Raw genomic sequence first — 20,022 nt, 5'->3', positions numbered from 1 at the left:
GGTGAAAAGGTATGGCAAACGGAAAGTACTTGGCATTTTGGACATATACGGCTTTGAGATGCTTGAGAGGAATGGTTTCGAGCAATTTATAATCAACTTTTGTAACGAGAAACTACATCAAGTGATAACTGAAATTACGCTCAAAGAAGAACAAGAAGAATACGTTCGTGAAAGCATTGACTGGTGTCCCGTGGAATTCTTCAATAACTCTCCTGTCTGTGATCTAATTGAGAAGGTTAGTGGACAAATTCGAATAACTTTTCATTTCAATATTATGTTATTGAAATTTTCAGCTAGAAGAATAAAGATACTCTGAATCTCCTTCTTTTTTGAAAAATGATTATTCCTAACAATCTTATACTGAAGGTACGATATAAAGAAAGATAGCCTCCCATGAAGATAAAGGTAGCTCCATGAATAATATAAGCAGAAATTAATTTATTCCCCCTTCATTCACAAGCTTAGTATACTATCAGATTTTCTTATTCTCAAACCTCATACTCAACAATTTTAATACAATTTAAAGCGACCTAAGTCTATTTGTCTATTCATGTTAACTGGTTTACTGAGAACAGCTTATTATTATTAATTACGGATGATACAAAACGTTTGACGTTTGATTATTGATCATTGACTTATTTGTTTCATCAACTTCCTTATTATTTCTCCTATTTTTCTCATGTTCCATTTGATGGGAATACCTGAATTTTCATGATAAAAAATTTTGTTAACTGACAAGACATCCCATTAACATGATAACTGTTGATACAAAAATGCTAATACTAAATTCTTGTGAAATTTGAATATCTTAGGAACTTATTGATCTTTCTGTTCATTTTTTGTGTTTTGTGTTTAATAATTTGTCACAATGACTAGAATAGATAAATTAATAGAAATAATGAATGTACTCTTATAAGTAGGTTTGTGATTTTTGTCTTTACATCTTTCAAATAAGTTAAATGTTTCTCAAGTTTTCAATTTATTGGATTTTTATATATTCTTTTATTCTATTTCTTACATCAACCTTCAATATTTTCAAATAACTATTCCTGGACCGAAAATTTAGTAGCGAAGCAGAGACGTGTGATTTTATAACCTATTATTAGACAACATTGCACTAGATCAACTTTTTATCAAAATATGGGAGAGAAATGGTTCAGCCTCAGTCTAGTTTTTTATCCATGGTCATAATTATTATACTATGATTATTTATAGTTTTGTACAATAAATGACTAGATAAATAGCCTAAACAAATAAAATGTTCTTGAGATATTTGCCTGAACCCCACTAAAACTCATTCTTGTTTTGTAGAATAACCATGGAATACTGTCAATACTTGACGAAGAAAGTTTGAAAACAAGTGAATCTTCTGACGAACATTTTTTGGCGCGAATATCGGCGATAGGCAGTGGACATTGCTGCTCTACGCCTGACAGACGGAGTCGGCACTACATTACAACACCTGGCTCCACTGACAATAGTCTTCCTTCCAATTGCTTCAGGTAAGCTTTCTCAATCTATTTGTTATTTATTTATCTATTTTTTATGGCGTCAAACAGTTTTAATTTGTTCATCATTGTTTATCTCTATCCCTATAGGTAAGGTATGTGTGTATATTTAATTTTATTATTTATGTTTTAGGTAATCAGGTAGAATTTGCTTTAGGTGCGCGTTAAAAGAAATCTTTTTGTCAATACACTATTATACTATTTTAATGTCACTATACTTCAAGGCTGTGCAAAAGGCTAAAAAACTTCTTAATGGTGATATTTTTCAAAGTTTTTTTTTGATTTGCTATTTATCAAGCTATCAAAATAAAAAAGTTGTCAAGAAAAAAATCCGATAATTACTTTTTGAGATATTAGCGCCTAAAGTTTACATTTTTGGGACAGATCATTTCAAATTCGGTAGGAGATGAATTCATTAAATGTTGAGGATAATTCTCCATGGTATTATTGATTGACTAGAACCAAAATTTTCTGAGAGTATCAATTTTTGTAAAAGTTATTCCATAAACAAAAAATGACCAAAAATAACTCAACTAAAAGTTATTTTACACCAAAAATAGCTCAACTAAAAGTTATTTTTGGTAATTTTTTTGTTAATGGAATAACTTTCACAAAAATAGATATTTTCAGCAATTTTTTTATTCAATCAACAAATACCATGAAGAGTCTATCTTCAAGATTTTATGAATTCATATCTTGAGATTCCCGTTTCTGAGAGCTTGGACAAAAATGTAACTCATAGTATATTTCGCACCTAGGGTCGAAAATGTACGTTTTCCGGCTCGAGATCGCGGTTTTCAAGTTCGAGACGAAGTCGAGAACTTGAAGCGTTCGAGAGCCGGAAAAAACATTTTTGCCCGTGTTGCGAACGCTATTTTTCGCCACACCAAAAAAAACTTCCCAATATTTATAAGAAATTGAAAAATTAATAAAATTCAAACAGCCTATTTTGATAGTTTGAATCTTGGTTATGACAACTTTTACTGTCAATTAATTTCAATATTACTAATTAATAATTTACAATAGTGACCATATTTTTATACTATTAATATTTCGAATAATTGTTTGAATTTTTATAGCTCGCGCTTTGCGCCCCGTGCAATATCTCATGGATAGATGGATGAATAGAATTTTCATTACTATTTGAAATAATGTGATGAAAAAATTAATATAATTGCATATTTCACAGTTTTGTCTCAAAATATATCTAAAAAATTGATTGAAATTTAAATTATGGTAACTAATATAAAAAATAGCTAATAAAAGTCGAAATTCATCGAAAAAAAATGTCATTGACCGAGATTCGAACCTAGATCATGTTTGTTATTCACTTAGCTTTGAGTTCTGATGTATTACGCCTTTACGCTCTCGGCCATTGCATATTGAATGTAGAGGCCTGACTGATAACACTTAGTATACACGTAATACTGTAAACTAGACTTCTAAAAAGTTTACTTCACTCCTAAAAAGCGTACAACCTTTGACTATAGAAAGAAGGTTGTTCTTTCTATAGAAGAAGGTTCTTTCTATAGTCAAAGGTACAACAGACTTTGGCTCATGACTTATATTATTAAAATTAATATTATTATCTGTTTCACAATAAAATTTTCACTCTGAATTAAGTCAGGTAACGTATGTAGGCTACTATAATAGCGGCATATTTGAAGCCGGTTTGCCGGCATTTTCACAACAAAATATTGCTCTGAAATCATAAAGAAAACATTCGAAGATTCAATTTTGAGTGGGCCTAATGTTTTCTCTATATGGTTTAATATTAAAGAAAAATTATCTAAAAGTTTTAATAATGAATTACGGAAAAATTACTAGGAATTTTTTAGTCAAGGCTTAGTTTCACCAGTAGACTTACCTTAAACTTCAGATCTCTGCTGTATTTTCTTGTTATTATAGTTGATTGTATTGCATTAAGTAGTGGAATTCGATAATAAAAAAGAAACAATTATTACTCTACCTCACTTTTAAATATTGATACAATTATTGTACTTTGATTTCAAATTCGATTCTTCACTTTTAAATACTTGCGATAGGCCTACGTACCTTTCTCACTATGGACAATGCAGCCATTTTATTCATTGTTTGATATCAAAAACACAATAATAAATATTAAATTATAAAACAGTAATTTATAAAATATATTATAGACATAATACCGCGATTCACGATACATAATTATATAGATTATTACAGTCGTTATGAGATTAACTCTCTATGATTTTTGTGAGATCGGACACGATCAGCTGTTATTCAAGGTCATTTTACAGCCCTAGGGCCGTAAAGTTTTACCGGCCTGGTCGGAAAACAATCACTTTCGGCCTCCATAAGACGAACGTAAACCAGCTCATTACATCCAAGTGTGGCGAAAAATATATTTTATATGAAATTCAGCCAAGTTGATGCACTTTTTATAATGAAATGAAAAGAATACTAGTCTACGTTCTGTAGAGGTCTGAAACAGCCATGTTACGAAGCTGCTAAGATCAAGAATTTATTAATTCCAAATTACCTTAGCAGATTTTTTTTGCAAAGCCCTGATTGATTAAATTTCTTTTATTTTTGTTCAGGTTGAGGCATTTTGCTGGTACAGTCACGTACAATGTATCAGGGTTTGTTGAAAAGAACAGAGATGTCCTCCATAGAGATCTCTCTTTAGCGATGTACAAATGTGAACATTCTTTGCTCAAATCTCTCTTTCCTGAAGGTAAGTCGCTACTTTAATGAATATTGCTATCTATTCAATTGATGAATACTGTAAACCAATTTTAAAGGTCAGTTGAGAATTATTCCTTCTATGTACTGATGCCAATGTTTTGTTGGAACTAAATGTAACTGTCCAATTACGATACGAGAACAAAATTTTAACATTTCATGATCAGTTGGTAAATTGAATATTGAATGTAGCAATAAGATGAAAATGAAAATGAAATTTATTCTCCTTTTTCTTATACAAACAAAAAATTACAATATTTTATCTTAGAATTAAACTGACAGCAATTGTTTATAGGCGCTGCCAGTATCATATATTATAATTACATATTTCGAATATTATATAGTTGCTATTTTAAAAAGTCTAAGCAAAGTATTTTCGGCCATTGCGGTACAAATGTGCATATAATGTGCAAGTACAGCTATAAAAATTTATTTAGAAAAACAAAGCAGAAGCGCAGTGTTGAATTTTGTAATATTAAAACAATACTATAACTTAATAAGAAAAATATGAGCTAAGTGGAAATATAAATCACAAAGTACAAAAAGTTTGGGAATTTATGGAGTATAAATACATGGCATTGTACCGGTAGCTGAAACAGTGTATGATTTTCAGGATAGAATTGAAAAAAAGTTTTCTATATCTTGATATTGGAATAGCCAGTCTTTAATTATTGTTGAGAATTCTTTCCAAGTTCTAGTTCTTCTACCAGCATGTGGTATAGCGTTGAAGAGTTTTGGGCCTAGGTATACAAAAGATTTAGAAAAGAAGCTAAAATTTATTCTTGGTAGTCTTGATACCAGGTCAAGTCTTCTTCTTTCAGAAAAGCTGGGCCTGAAAAATCCATCGTTTCCACTTCGCATAAAGAAAATTCTTAAGACTTTGAAAACAAAAAGATGGCGAATTGGGAGAATACGTAATCTCTTGTATAAAGGAAACGAATTCTCTCTTCGATTTTTGAATAGTATTAGTCTGATGAAATGTTTTTGCAATTTGTGTAGTGGACTAAAGTGCACTTTTGCAGCTCCACCCCAACATACAATGCCGTATTCTAATTTTGAATTTATTAAGGCATAATATACTGTGCGTAGTGTGTTTGTATCACACAGCTCTCTCAAGTGATAGAATTTACAAAGATAGGTATTGATACTTTTCTTGAGATTAGATATATGTGTTTTCCAATTTAAGGCTGAATCAATAAAAATACCAAGGTATTTAATCTCTTCGACCTGCTCTATAGGAGGACATTGGCATAATAAGTCATATGTACAGTTACTTAGATGGAAAATAATAGGTTGATTGTGAATTTTTGGTGCGCGCAAAGAGAAATTAATAAATTTGGTTTTTTCGACATTGATTGCTAATCTATTTCTAAGATACCATTGTTGAAGAAATTTACAGTCATGGTTTACTCTATTGTACAGTTCATCCCATGATTTCCCTGAACTAACTAATACCGTGTCATCTGCATAACAAAATATTTTTCCATTTAAATTGGCATCACATAGGTCGTTTACAAAAATTATAAAGAGAATAGAAGAAAGAACTGATCCCTGTGGAAGTCCTGAAGTTACTGTTGAAAAAGAACTACAGGTATTATTAATTTTTGTACATTGAACTCTATCATTTAAAAAAGATTTAAACCATTGTAGGGCCACGCCCCTTACCCCTGTAGATTCTAACTTATTTAATAAAAGACCATGCTCAACCGTATCAAAAGCTTTTTTTACATCTAAAAATAAAGCATTTACATTCAACCCATCGTTTACATTATTATATATAATTCTCATAAAGTCGACTAGTGCACGCTCAGTATCAAAACCTTCATGGAAGCCGTATTGGTTTTTACTAAGAAATTCATATCTATTCAGGAATTTCAATAATCTTGTTTTCATCAGTTTCTCTAATATTTTAGAAAAGATAGAGAGCAGCGCTATGGGTCTATAATTATTCAATAGTAATTTATCTCCACCTTTGAAAACTGGTACCACCACTGCTCTTTTCAAGACTTGTGGGAATACTCCTTGCGACAAACTAGCATTACACAGGTAACATAAAATAGGCAGTATAATAGGAATAATGTGTTTCAAAATATCGCTTGTGAGTGAGTCATATCCTGTCGATCTTTTTGAGGGCATGATGAGGGCAAGATACATTATTCAATAATCTAAATTCTGAAAAGAAATATATTTTCCTGTGATATTATTGAAATAAATAATTATTCAATTATATAATCTAATTGAATATGCCTCAATCTGGAGTTATTGAGAACATTAATTTCATTTAATGTGCCAAGTGGGGGAGAGCCTGTGAAATGCAGGCTGTTCACTTGAAATCTTCTGAATGCGCCACTGTTCTTGAGACTTCAAATTCAAAACCCCAGTTTTTTTTTTTGTTGAAAAAGTTCAACATATTTTCATACTGCCTCTGATTTCTTATCGATTTTTGAGTTAATAACTTGCTTTCCTGGCAGGAAATCCGAAAAGGCCGTGCGTTCGGAGACCTGCCACAACGGGAACACAGTTCAAGGTGGCGCTGAGTGGACTTCTGCGCAATGTGAGTGCCAAGACGGCGCATTATGTGCGCTGCATCAAGCCCAACGAACTCAAACAGCCTCGCATCTTCGAAATGGCTCTGGTACAGCACCAGGTCAGGTATCTTGGGTGAGTTGCACATTATGCAAACTGCAAATTCAAGTGAATATACAGAGTGAGTCATATGTATGGGAACCCTTCAATGAATTGGAGACTGTTGTAGATATAATACTGTAACTTTCAGGTCAAGTTATTGGTAAAACTCTACCTTTTTTACGTACAACTGAATTTCAACCCCTCATAAGGGGGTGACTTAGGGGTTGTAAGTCGAATATTTTGAACGTAAACACCCATTGTGTGAAACAACATTTTAAAGGCCTTTTAAAAATAATAAAGATGGCATCGACAAAAATGTTCTATGATACTTTTATTCAAAATGGCGGCTGATTGAAGTTTGAGTTTTTGAACAAATAATTGATAAATTTTAATCAATTTTTATTGATGTCATCTTTCTTGTTTTGAGAAGGCCTTCAAAATGTTGTTTCACACAATGAGTGTGTTCTGGCCAGAGAACTCAAATTGTAGCGCCAGAATGCTAGACTGTAGTTCTGCCAATAGCAGGCTTGTGTTTGCGCCGGCGCAGACCGTCCTGCTGCTTTGGCATTGTGGATGTTTTTGTAAGTCTTGTCTGTCTTGTTTCGTCGGCCCGAATTTTTGCAAGACAAAATTTGTGTTTGTCTGTCATGTAATTTTCGATCGGAAATTTCTTGTAAATTGTTTGAGTGTCGTGTGTGTGAATTATGAATATAACAGCGTAAATAGTATTGAATTGAATTAATTTGAATCGGATTTGAATTTATAAAGAATCCAGTTTGAGCTTTGTTCGAAACACAGTGCATAACCTGCAAGTTGAACGCAGAATCAACGAAAAGGCAGCCCGTAAGCAAGAACCTGTCTATTCCCAGATTTCGTCCCACCCTGAACCTGACCAAAACACCCAATAAAGGCTTCGAAGGGCAAGTAGTCAAGATTGGAATAAATTTGGTGAGTTTTTTGCTCTTTTTTATTGTTCATTAATGCAGAGTTTAACTGTACAAATAACCTGGCTCAAATTGAAGATTAAATTTTGCCCCTTGTTTGTATTTGATTATTTAAATAGTAAATTACAGTCCTCTGGTAGCTCTAGCCTGAGCTTTGTTCAGAACAGAGTGTTTACGTTCAAAATATTCGATTTACAACCCCTAAGTCACCCCCTTATGAGGGGTTAAAATCCATTTGTACGTGAAAAATGTAGAGTATTTGACCAATAACTTATCCTGAAAGTTTTATATCTACAACAGTCTCTAATTTATTTAAGGGTTCCCATACATATGACTCACTCTGTATAAATATGGCTGGATAAGATTTGATCTTGTTCGATTAATAATGACGAGGCTTAAAATTCATATAAAGGAATTGAAATAACTTACTGTAAACATATCAAGATGTTGTTTCTTGATACATTTATTTAGGACGGCATAATGCATTCACGCACAGTTTCGAGCTCAGCAAACCAAACCTACTGTCAATTGCTTAGCTGAGAGCCAACCATGCAGGAGGATATTCGACACTGTCGTGCGTTCCGAGCATATCCATACACGTAGGAGGCGCTTGGCACTATCGTGGGGCCCCGGCATAGCTACTCTCAACACTAGATCAATACCCAATGTGTTCCCCGAGAGTAAGACTGCAATTCTCATAGAGAGAATCAAGCTTCAGTCAAATATGTAGGCTATCATGGCTTATGTGTTAGGTTAATATTGCTCTTGTTTCAGAAATAGTGATGAAGTTGAAATCTGTTTTGTTAAATATGCATGAAATGGTCGTTACCAATAATTTAATGAAATGAAGAAAAACTAATTACAGTTGTTACTTGGCTATCAATTTCTTTTAACTTCTTGCACAATAGTTTTAGACCTATAACTGATACTACAATATACAATGTGTCTTCTATTAGGACTGGTACAGGCGTAGGAAAAGCAATATAATTTTATAGATTATTGAATAAGTAGCTCATGATATCTAACTATGCTAGAGTTCTACAATACAATGCAAACCATATAGTGACGGTATATTGTTAGTGTCAGGTGAATCCTTTGTGCTATGTAAGTAGACTCTAGACTCTACCAATTATATGAAAATAATCAATGAATGAACAATTCAACTGTTGACCATATTCTTACCTGAGAAACAGCGGGTTATTCCCATTGGATTCGACAGAAGCTTCACAAATCATGTCGATTTTGTACAAAATCTTTCGTAACTATGAGAATGGCAAATATTTACATTGAATACAAACAGCTCAGTTGGCCGAACAGTACAGTTTCTTATCGTTTTCCTGTCGCATCAAGTAATAAGATAAAACATAATTCTGATTAGGATTGTGGCTTTGAACTTTGCAAGTGAATCTAATAGGATGTGAATAAATTGATTAAAAATAAGCTAAGGGAATTTTTATTAGCGCCTGGACTCACTTATGTGACGTTGCCATTCTTTCAGAAACGGAATAGACAAGAAGTGTGTGATTATATAAAATAAGTACAGACACTCTATTTTACAAAACATTGAAAGCCTATCCTGTATAGTAAGACTAAATAAGACTTGATTAACTAATTACTTAAGACTAAATTAACTGTAAACAATATATATTATTTTGAGTAACACTCATTATATCTCTAGATTATGTGTAACCTAATGTATGTTTATTTTAACACAGCCCATCAACAGTATAAGCATTAACTTTGATTTATTGTTTATATAGGTAGTTTGTAACTTTGTTGCGTTGGTAAATACAATCATTATGAATTGCATTTGTATTTTCATAGGGGAATGAATTTGCTTCTTCAATTCAACAGAATTTTTCCAAATTAAAAACAAACATTATGCTGCTAGCAAATTATTATTAAATGTTAAATGTTGTTAGCAAATTAAATTAATTATTGAATTATTAGCAATTATGTATTATTATGTTACTCGTAGATCTTATATAAATACAACAGAAGTATCAATCAATTTTCATCTATTTCAGGCAATATGGATTAAGTAGGCCTACTACAATTTTCATATCGATATGAAACGAATAATAGTTATTTGTGCAACTAGTGCGCAAAGTGACAGTTTGCTGCACCGAAAGAAACGTTTACGCACGAGCCGTAGGCGAGGGCGGAATGGTTTCTTGAGTGCAGCAGAGGAATTTTGCTCACGTATTTCACATTAAATTTTTATTACAGTTACCATTGAATATGAGAAGTGGTTGATTATGGATAAAACTATGGCTGAAATCCATCAAAAGTTTGACTGTATAATTTTGTTATTAATAACAACTTTAATTTATTTTAAACTTGATAATCCAATTGAAAATTAATAATCGATAATTTATTCAAATTAGAAATTAAATTAATCCAAATAATTTGAAAATTTGAATAATTTCGAGTAAATCTTAATTTCTAAATATTTTTTCAACCAATCAATTTATGAATGAAAAAAATATTATTTGAAATAATGAATAATATTCAAAATGTATAATTTAATGAGTTCTCATTTTTATTTATTTGAAAATCAGAAAAAATATAGATAGAACAAATTCGCATTTAAAATACACGCCAACAATGTCAACAGCTGATTGGGAAGGCTGCAAGATAATACGCAAAGTATTAAGAGTACGCAAAGTAATACTTTGCGCACTAGAGCGGAAAAGTGATTCTTTGCGTTCTGTAATCAGTGCAGGAATGGTCACTTTTTAAGGTAACTGTAGGAAATAACTATTTCATGTTATAATAATTATGGAATGAAGGGATCTAACAACATTATCACTTATTCATCAGAACAATCCAATCTAAAATGTTGTAACTGTATAAAAATTATTCCAAATATCCAATGAAAGTTATTCTATATAGATAGAACTAAGGACGGATTGATAGAATTGGCTAACTTGGAACTCGCTGACTCCATGTTAAACTGCCATATGAATCAATACTACACCGATCAGAGCAGTTTTGATTCATACGGCAGTTTAACATGGAGTCAGAGAGTTCCGAGTTAGCCAATTCTATCAACCCGTAAGGACTTACGCAATTGCTTCATATATAACTTCCATTGGATATTTGAAATATTGTTATTCAGTAATAATATTACAGAAGTTGGTTAACTGCAACTTCTAATAAATCTTCCATCTTTATAATGTAGTATGAAGTATGTCAGAGGCTCTGAAATTTATCAGTTGCGATCTGAAAACTCTGTAACCAGACCTGAGCCAGTCAGGTCACTCGATATTATTATTATTATTATTGTATGTTTTAACTTCATACAACCATCAACAGTCTCAAACCTTGAATTTGATTTGTTGTTAATCAAGTTTGTTGCATTTGCTGCAACAACGTTGGCAGGTTGTTGGAGACAGTACGGGTGCGCAGATGCGGCTTCTGCCACCGGCTGGGCTACACGCAGTTCCTGGCCCGCTACAAGATGCTGTCGCTGCAGACCTGGCCCTCGTGGGAGGGCGCGCCCGTCGAGGGCGTGTCCTATCTCATCCGCGATCTGCCCATCCCTAGCGGCGAGTTCGCGTTCGGTCGCACCAAACTCTTCATCAGGAGTCCCAGATCGGTCAGTTCCATCATAGAGAAAAGAAAATATCCCATGGTTCATGTTCTAAATTTCAATTGTTAACTCACGCCCATATTCCTAGTAGTTGTTTTCGGGTCGTTTATGTTTTACATCTCAATTGTTAACTCAAGCCGATAGTCCAAGCAGTTGTTTTTCATGTCGTTTATGTTATAAATCTCAATTTTCAACTGAATCCGATAGTACTAGTAGTTGTTTATGTTATAAATCTCAATTTTTAACTCTAGCAGATAGTCTTAGTAGTTGTTTTTCGTGTCGTTTATGTTATAAATCTCAACTTTTAACTCAAGCCGATAGTCCTAGTAGTTGTTTTTCGTTGAGCTATGTAACGCTGGTAGTCTCTCATAATGTGCCGTTCTTACACTCTCACCCAACAAAACAGTAACAATCGACAGTGATCCACATTGTAATCGGCTTGAGTTAACAGAAAATCTGCTTGAAATTTGGAACACGAGCGACCTATACCATGAGATCTTCTTATGCTATCTTTTATTCTTTTAATCATTCAAATATATAGTGACCGAGACTTGAGCTCGGTCTCTAGAACACTTCTTATTACATCTAATCGACCATTAAACCTTTAGATTAAAATAAAATAGATCAAAAATAATAGAAATAATCTACATTGGATAGATTATATCTACAACACTATGTACCGATTGCACAAAAGCCGGTTGAATTTTAATTGTGATTATTTCCACGAGAACCAATTAGAGAAGCCGTATTATCATAAAAACTTTCTTTGATTGGTTCTCGTGAAATTTATCACAGTTAAAATTTAACCGGCTTTTGTGCAACCGGGCATATGGATTTAATGGTCGTTAGATTCAATAATGCCCGGTTTCTTAGTCGTTCAATAAACAATGCTATAGCTATTGATTCAATTACTTGATGTATTCAATAAATTTTTATTGGTTTCTTGAACATATTTTTTATAGAATCCATAGCTATGGAACGATTTATTTGTTCAATTGGCAACATGGCATGATCCCAAACCGGCAACTTTCGTAAACAAACTTGGTTCCGGTGTCACAAAAGCCGGTTAAATTTTAATCGTGATTAATCCCACGAGAACCAATCAGAGAAGCCGTCTTATCAAAAAGGCCTTCTCTGATAAGTTCTCGTAAAATAAATTACGCTTAAAATCTAACCGGCTTCTGTGCAACCGGGCCTTGATGTTATGGTAACCATGGTAACCAACCAAATCATGCTGCTTGTTGTGAGGTTATTTCCTACGGTACTGACATCTTTTGGCTGATGTCTCCAAAACTAGATGGCTGACATCAAAGTTAGTAGACAGACGTCTACTAACGTTGGGCTGACATCAGATAAGGGCTAGCAATGCTAAAAAATATAGTGCAACTTTGATTATGTTTTATTTTTAAAATACTGGTGACCTACACTAATTTTAATCCAATTTTGTAATTTAATTTTTGTTACTTTATTTTACGTTTTCAACCAAAAATTTGATCCATTCCATTCCGAAAATTTGACACATTTATCCATTCCATAAATATGTATTTATAGGCTGGATTTTGGCACTATAGTTTATCGAGAGATTTATGGATTCAATAAGTTTATGGAGCTTGCTAGAAACTTATTTCTCATGTTTATCTTTTCAATAAATTATTGAATGGATAAACATTTTATGGAACTAATGAGAAACCGGGCATAAGTGGCATAGAAACCGAGACTTATGCAATCATTCATGTAATGCAATTCAAGATATTCATTGAGATATTTAGATGAATGCCGATTATTTGCAGACCTTGCAAATGTTCACAATGTGTCAGTATTATTAAATAAATGAATATTATTATTCATTTACATTAAAAGCCTCTAATTAATACATTCAATTATTCTTCAATACAGTACATGTACATCATTATACAAATGTTTGACAATGCGGCATAACATGAAGACTAACAACAACAACAAACGATAACAAGCAAAACAACTACAGCAAATCAATCAACTGGACGGATTTCTCAACTTTTCAAGAAATCTATTATTATTCATTCATGATTCTGATTGAAAGCATATGCTTTCACATTTATGTGTTCTAGGTACCTTGGTACAATTGAATTGAAATTACAATTCGCTCAAATTGCTACAATCAGTTATACCCAATTAAATCTATATCCATAATATGAGAGAGTTTCAAAGAGTACCTAACTCATATCATGATTGAAAATAGCCACAAAATAGAACTTACTATACTTCGAGATAATAAAAATTATGAATTTATACCTCCCACTCCAGTGTGGAGTGTGAACAATGTTGCGAATAGTTTTAAATTTTATATTTTCATAAAAATTATGAATTTATACCTCCCACTCCAGTGTGGAGTGTGAGCAGTGTTGCGAATAGTTTGAAATTTTATATTTTCAAAAAAATATTTTTTTGCAGGTTTATGAATTGGAGGAGTTCAGAAGAGAACGGCTGGAAGATTTAGCCACTCAACTACAGAAAATGTGGCGTGGCTATAGGCAAAGGAAAGATTTCCTCAGGAAAAAACGAAGTCAAATAATAATAGCAGCTGCTTGGAGGAGTTGGAGGGTATGTCTTCAATGTATACATCTTATTTGTATAATCTAATCTACGTCTTCCTTTATTTATTTGAATAATGATCTAAAGTCATAAAAAACTGCCATTATATTCTAGTTTCTGTGTTTCTCACTCTTTAAGAAACGTGTAGATTGTAGATGCATGTGAAACGCTTGCTATCAATGTTTTGATCCAATCTCAAGTCGAGTCTATTGTAAGCACCATGTGGCTTCACCAGATATGTAAGCAATATGTGCCTACACCGAGTATGTAAAGGTGGGGAAATGAAAACAAGAAATGATCGTACTGGTTTTGATAATTAAAACAAAACAATAAATTATTTGTACAAAAAAATTAGAATTATAATTATAAATTATGAAATAACAATAAAAATATGAATATTTCAAGGGCTACTCGCTTGGCTGCTAGTGAAGATTAAATTTGTTGTGAAAATGGAAATTTTAAAACAATGACTCAGTAGTCACCTACCTTTATGATAATGGCCCCCAATTTGGCATCCACTGGTTAATCGCGACGTTAATTAATAATGAAAAATAAATAAAAAACTGATCTAATGAAGTGGGTTCAGATCCCTTCTATTATAATAATACAATTCTCTTTAAACTGCCCGAACTGTGACAGGAAAACTGTATTATAAAACAAGAATAAAATCTATCCCCTTCACCAGAACAGCCGGACTTTTACTCTCAGTCCTAACGAACGAGCTCACACCACACTAGTAAAATTTTTGGGTATTAATATATAACTCAGTCAATGCCAACATGAAGCCATTTCAAATACATATTTTTATCAGTCGCACAAGCCGAGCACGTTTGTTTTCAAAAACAAAAGAGAAACTACAATAATTTTGATAACAAGTGAAATAAACAATCTTTCTGTCGATGACAAACCTGTTCAAAGGCAGAAACACCGTTCATTAAACTTTTCGTAAAATAAAACTCTAAAATCCTGATCAATATGAGATAAATATATGAATCATATATATGTCCCATATGACCAGGTGACACATCACCCATCCCGCTGAAAGACTCGTCCCTGAGTCTGTAGTCAAGAGGGGAACAAAAAAAAAAAAAAAAATAAATAAATAAATAATGATTAAACAAAATAATATACTCGGGAAACAAACGTGTGCCTGATTGACTTGATAATGCTACTATACATTGAAATCAAACTTTTACATAGAAAGGTAGGTTACTCAAACTAAATTACAAACATTCAAATCAAATTCAAAACGAAACTATGCTGCACAATAACATTGATTATATATGAAACTAACTTTCAATATTATACACATTAATATACATGAATATTCAACTTATTATGAAAAGAAAATCTCAATTGACAATAATTTATTTGTGAATCAACATTGAACTACTTCAAAAGCTGCAATAAAAATCGAGAAAAAAAAAAAAAAAAACTTTATAAGTACATTATGACTCATAACTATAATTATAGTCAAGAAAAAAAAACAATAAAACAGTTAATCCATCAAAAAGTAACTATATAACTCCTAACTATCGATTATATGTATCTTGGGTTGTGCTACCGTTACAGCAGATAATTTACACACATACAACTTGATGCCTAAATATGCACAGAATAAAGTTAAAAACCCTAACCAGCCAAATAATATATAAAAAACAAAACTAGAGGAATTTACAACATCTCCCCAAGAATTTGGAAGATCTACTTTGTGAAATATATCTGACGATATTACGTCTTGAACTGTAAATTCCGGAACCTTTATATCTATATCAGTTTTTAAAATTTCGCTAAAATTAACAAAATTAGGATTGAAATGCGGTTGCAAAACATCAATTTTCAACGAATTAAACTTAACCCAATGCAAAGGTAAGTAATGGAGAACCTGAGGTTGTTTATCAACATTTGCGTCACATGGAAAAGTCTTTCTCACCATTATTCTCCCGCCGACCGAAATCTCGCAATGACAGGGTAAAACCACATACATTGCTCCCGGAATAGGTTGAAGATGATGAAACGAACCTCCCTCGCAAGTGACTGTAGTGTTGGCCTGTATATTCGCGACGATATACTCCGAAGGCGAAAATTCGACGATCTCCAACTCCTGCTTAGCTGGACGACAGCTTAAACTGCAATATTGTTGGATGTCCTTCAGCTCCGTTGCCGCAAACAAGTGATGCATACATCTTGATGACATATGTCCTCCATGCACCAGCCGCGGAAGATAGCATAAGAAATCGTCCTGTGCCCGACAAGAAGAGAGATGATCTCCCGAGATGACCTGAATCTCACCGTCCTCCTGTCTCCGCGCCAAAACGAAATCCTGCTGCTGAAGCTGACAAATCTGGCCGTCGAAATACATAGGTGTCCTCACATACTTGTGCAATTGAAACTGTCCGCCGATGCTGACCAATGGTACTTTTAAACTAAGCACCATGGAGTTCTCCTTCACCACGCAAGTCGTAAGTGGAAGATCAAAATATCGCTGCAAATCCGATAGAGGTATAGCTAACTGGTGTCCTTTCGACTTATATCCTTTCTCCAATCTGAAGAGATCTGAACGTAATAAATTGGGGTGTACCAGCGAAAAGGGTAAAAGCTTTTTATCACAGCGTTCCTTCGCAGTATTTATGAATTCCTGCCGTGATAAAATATTTACATGTGAGTAGAGGTGAAAAATGTAAGTTAATAACTGGTTTGTGAACAGTGTTTTCTCCTCCGATACATTCTGTTGTACGAATAATCTCATACTGTCTGTTAATTTGCTATACGCATCGTGAAATTGCTGAGAAAAATTTCCAATTTCAATCTTCAAGAAAACAATTTTCCAAATGTATTTGATATTACTTTTCTGTATCCACTAAGCTACAGGATGTTTAGATTTTTTATTTTCATTATTATGTTTCAATCTATTGTTTATCTTTTCGCATGGCTTTATTATTTTCTTGTGGCATGTTGTAGGAGTTACGTTTTGGGATACCTTTTCAAGGACGGAGACATTTATGGTGTCTATACAGAGTGGTAAGAATTCGCTTTTCATTTATTAAACTCTTGGTTTTGTTTTAAATTTTTGTGCTTATCTTGTTGTATACATATTGAAGAAGTTCAGTGTTCAGATGATCTATGAAAAACAAACTAAAATGTTCTCAAAATTAGCATTACGAATGTCCATGTTCTACTCAAATAATTGCAATCAAATCCAATTAATTATAATATTGTATATCTCATTTATTTTATTCTTCAAGTGCCACTAATGTATCGACTCTGATTTGAATGTACGGTTTATTTGAGTTAAGGTTTCCAAGTTTTGAGAAGATCCAGTATTTTTGTGATATAGTAGGATATACTGTAAGGCAGGGGTGCTCAAACTTGAACTACTGGCGATCTACCTCAATATTTTTAGACTACTTACGATCGACTCTGAGAGACATATAGGTACATTATTTTAGTCAAGGTTTGGGTTAGGTTTAATTAAGCTCTTCTCTACAATATCAATGAAAAAATTCATAGTTATTTAAAATTGCCAGTTTATTGGGTGTTACAAAACAAAAGAGTTACATGTGGTGTTGAACTTAACTAAGGAGTGGCTTTGGATGTTGAAGCGTGGCACTGCATGTCCTCAGCATAAGATGGTACGTAACCACTGAGTGCTAACCGCAAGCATGATGACATATGATCGTCAGTTAGTCGATTGCGATATTTTGACTTGATTATCTTCATTTCAGAAATGCAGACTCGCACAAGTAAGTTGACCCAAAAAAACCTTCAGTTGAAGGGCGATTTGCCCTAAATTCGGATATTTATCTTCAGATATAAAACACCAGAAATTTGTATCAGATGCTGTAGCTTTGAGATGTATATCTGATATAATCTGCACCAATTCATTTTCAACAGAACATGAGTTCATATTAAACTGACTTGCTATTTCAGTAGTTAATTCCTCAATGTTTTTACATGAAAAAGGATAACTCATAAATGATGCTATATTTTCCAATTTACTGCAATGATAAAAACTTTTCTTCTCGAGATCTACCCAATAAGCACTCGAGATCGACTGGTCGATCGCGAACGACCGTTTGAGCATCCCTGCTGTAAGGCAATTGATTGCACACACAATAAATTTATAATGTAACGATAATCTATAAAAAGTGAAATGTTTTGATTTCCGAAATGTCCTAATCAAATTGTTTGTCTGTTCACAGGCACGAGAAGAGTATAGGGTATTGAAAAGGAGAAAGCAAGTAGAATGGGCTGTTAGGGTTATTCAAAGGCATTTCATCAGATGGAAAGTAAGTTGAAACTTCATTCTCTTTCTGTGTGCTTTTAGAATAATCAAGTGACTCGATCAAATTTGAATCCCCGTAGAATAATACGATTCAAAAACCTCTTTTGCTTTGGTATTGTTGATTTTGTAATTTCGCAAATATTTCATCATAATCAGCCTTCATGCACCCAGTTTACAAGTTTTGAGCTATAAAGAAGTTTTGCTTTATATTTCCAAATTTTCAAGTGCGAAGTGCTGATAATTTTATTGTATTGTCAAGTTCCTCACAATCAAATCAATCCTTTATTTGTCCCAAAAGCACAATGAGATTGGTGGTAAGAATAATAGTAAAATACAATATTGATAAGTACCATATCAGCTAATAAGATTCAATAATGGTGATTATCGATAGTTGTCAATCATAATTGATTCTGACATTATCTGTTCTGACTATCATCATCCACATTTAAAATACCTGGAAATCTATAAATCCCGGTGTACCTGGAAATCTGTATGAGATAGAGCGCTCTACCTGATCTCAGATTGTAACACACAAAATTACGCCAAGAGGGATTTCGAATTATACATGTAAATGGTAACAATCGGAAGATATTGTTGATCAAAATCTGAAATTCATCAAAATTGGTTTTTTCTTCAAATTTCACTCATTTTTTTAAAATCGTAACTCACTACTCATTGGAGATAGAGAGTTCCGAATGATCTCATTTTATCCAGAATCTTATAATCTAAAAAAAAGGCGAGAGCAAATTTTTCTGTCCGATAACGAGATTTGACAGAAATAGCTGAAAACTGGAAAATGAGCCGAAAATACGAGGTTTTTGGGCCACACTATATCTAGCACAAGGAAATTTTGCATGAATAAATTGGTTCAGCACTTCTCTTATGTACCCAAATAATATATTAAAAATCAGTCGATAGGTAATTAAAATTACTAAAAAAAGTAATTCTTGTAATTTTTTTGTAAAACCAACGGTTTATGAGCTATTTAAGAAACAATATTTCAAATGGCCGCCATTTTGTTTTATGAATTTTGAAAATTTATAATAATTTTTGTAGCCTTGTCCAGTTGTTATAAATTATTGTGAAAAGTTTCTAATCTATATGTGTAACCATTATTTTAGAAAAAAATAAGTGAAAAAACCAAAATGGCCGCTGTGTGAGTAACTGAAGACTTCCGGACAATTTAAATAATATGATATTAAGATATGTTTCTTACCCAGGAACAATGCCCTAGAGTGTTAGGGAGCTCATAAACACTCTGTCTAATGAATAGTAAGATAAACTCTTTAGTAATACTGACAGTGTATTTTTTGTTTGTGACAGAGAAGGCAGTTCTTGCTTAGACTAGCTCAAGAGTTACCGACAGACTGTGATTCGCCAATTTCGAGGGATTGGCCCCCCTGCCACCGCCGCCTTGCTGAAACCAGCCTTCTTCTTAGACGATTGCATCATAAATGGAGAGTGAGTCTGGCTTTTGCTTTCATGGTTTCACTCCATACATACATAGTATCACACATATTGTTGACTAATTCTAGGTACTATCACAACCATTTCCAATGGTTGAACCATGCCAAGGAGCTGTCAACGCTGTAATACTATGTCTAGGGTAATAGCAGTTAGCATGTACATGTAACTGTAATCAGCTGTCAGTTATTGCATTCAATCACAGCCAACTCAAAAAATGTCATCGCCTTTGGGAGAATGGCAATGTCGATAATGCGTAGTGCTGTCAACTGGTTAGCCCGAGTTGGAAGCAGTGGAAAG

General features: G+C 33.2%; 1 protein-coding gene across 6 annotated transcripts in view; it reads left to right on the top strand.

The window, feature by feature from the left end:
• LOC111055207 (unconventional myosin-Ia) overlaps positions 1-20,022 on the top strand; it is a 126,221-nt gene that overhangs the window by 89,003 nt on the left and 17,196 nt on the right. For 4 of the 6 annotated variants that reach the window (XM_039434362.1, XM_039434360.1, XM_039434358.1 and 1 more), the window contains 9 exons: positions 2-235; positions 1,312-1,502; positions 4,088-4,224; positions 6,704-6,893; positions 11,189-11,405; positions 13,833-13,982; positions 16,935-16,994; positions 18,176-18,262; positions 19,582-19,719. In XM_039434362.1, coding sequence (XP_039290296.1) covers positions 2-235; positions 1,312-1,502; positions 4,088-4,224; positions 6,704-6,893; positions 11,189-11,405; positions 13,833-13,982; positions 16,935-16,994; positions 18,176-18,262; positions 19,582-19,719 — 1,404 coding nt within the window. The remainder of the gene's footprint in view (position 1; positions 236-1,311; positions 1,503-4,087; positions 4,225-6,703; positions 6,894-11,188; positions 11,406-13,832; positions 13,983-16,934; positions 16,995-18,175; positions 18,263-19,581; positions 19,720-20,022) is intronic. The other 2 variants (XM_039434361.1, XM_039434359.1) reach the window with 1 other exon arrangement.

This window comes from Nilaparvata lugens, chromosome 8, assembly GCF_014356525.2.
Source record: "Nilaparvata lugens isolate BPH chromosome 8, ASM1435652v1, whole genome shotgun sequence".
NCBI lineage: Eukaryota > Metazoa > Arthropoda > Insecta > Hemiptera > Delphacidae > Nilaparvata > Nilaparvata lugens.
Note: the sequence above shows the minus strand (reverse complement) of the source record. Positions and strands in the feature narration are given on the sequence as shown.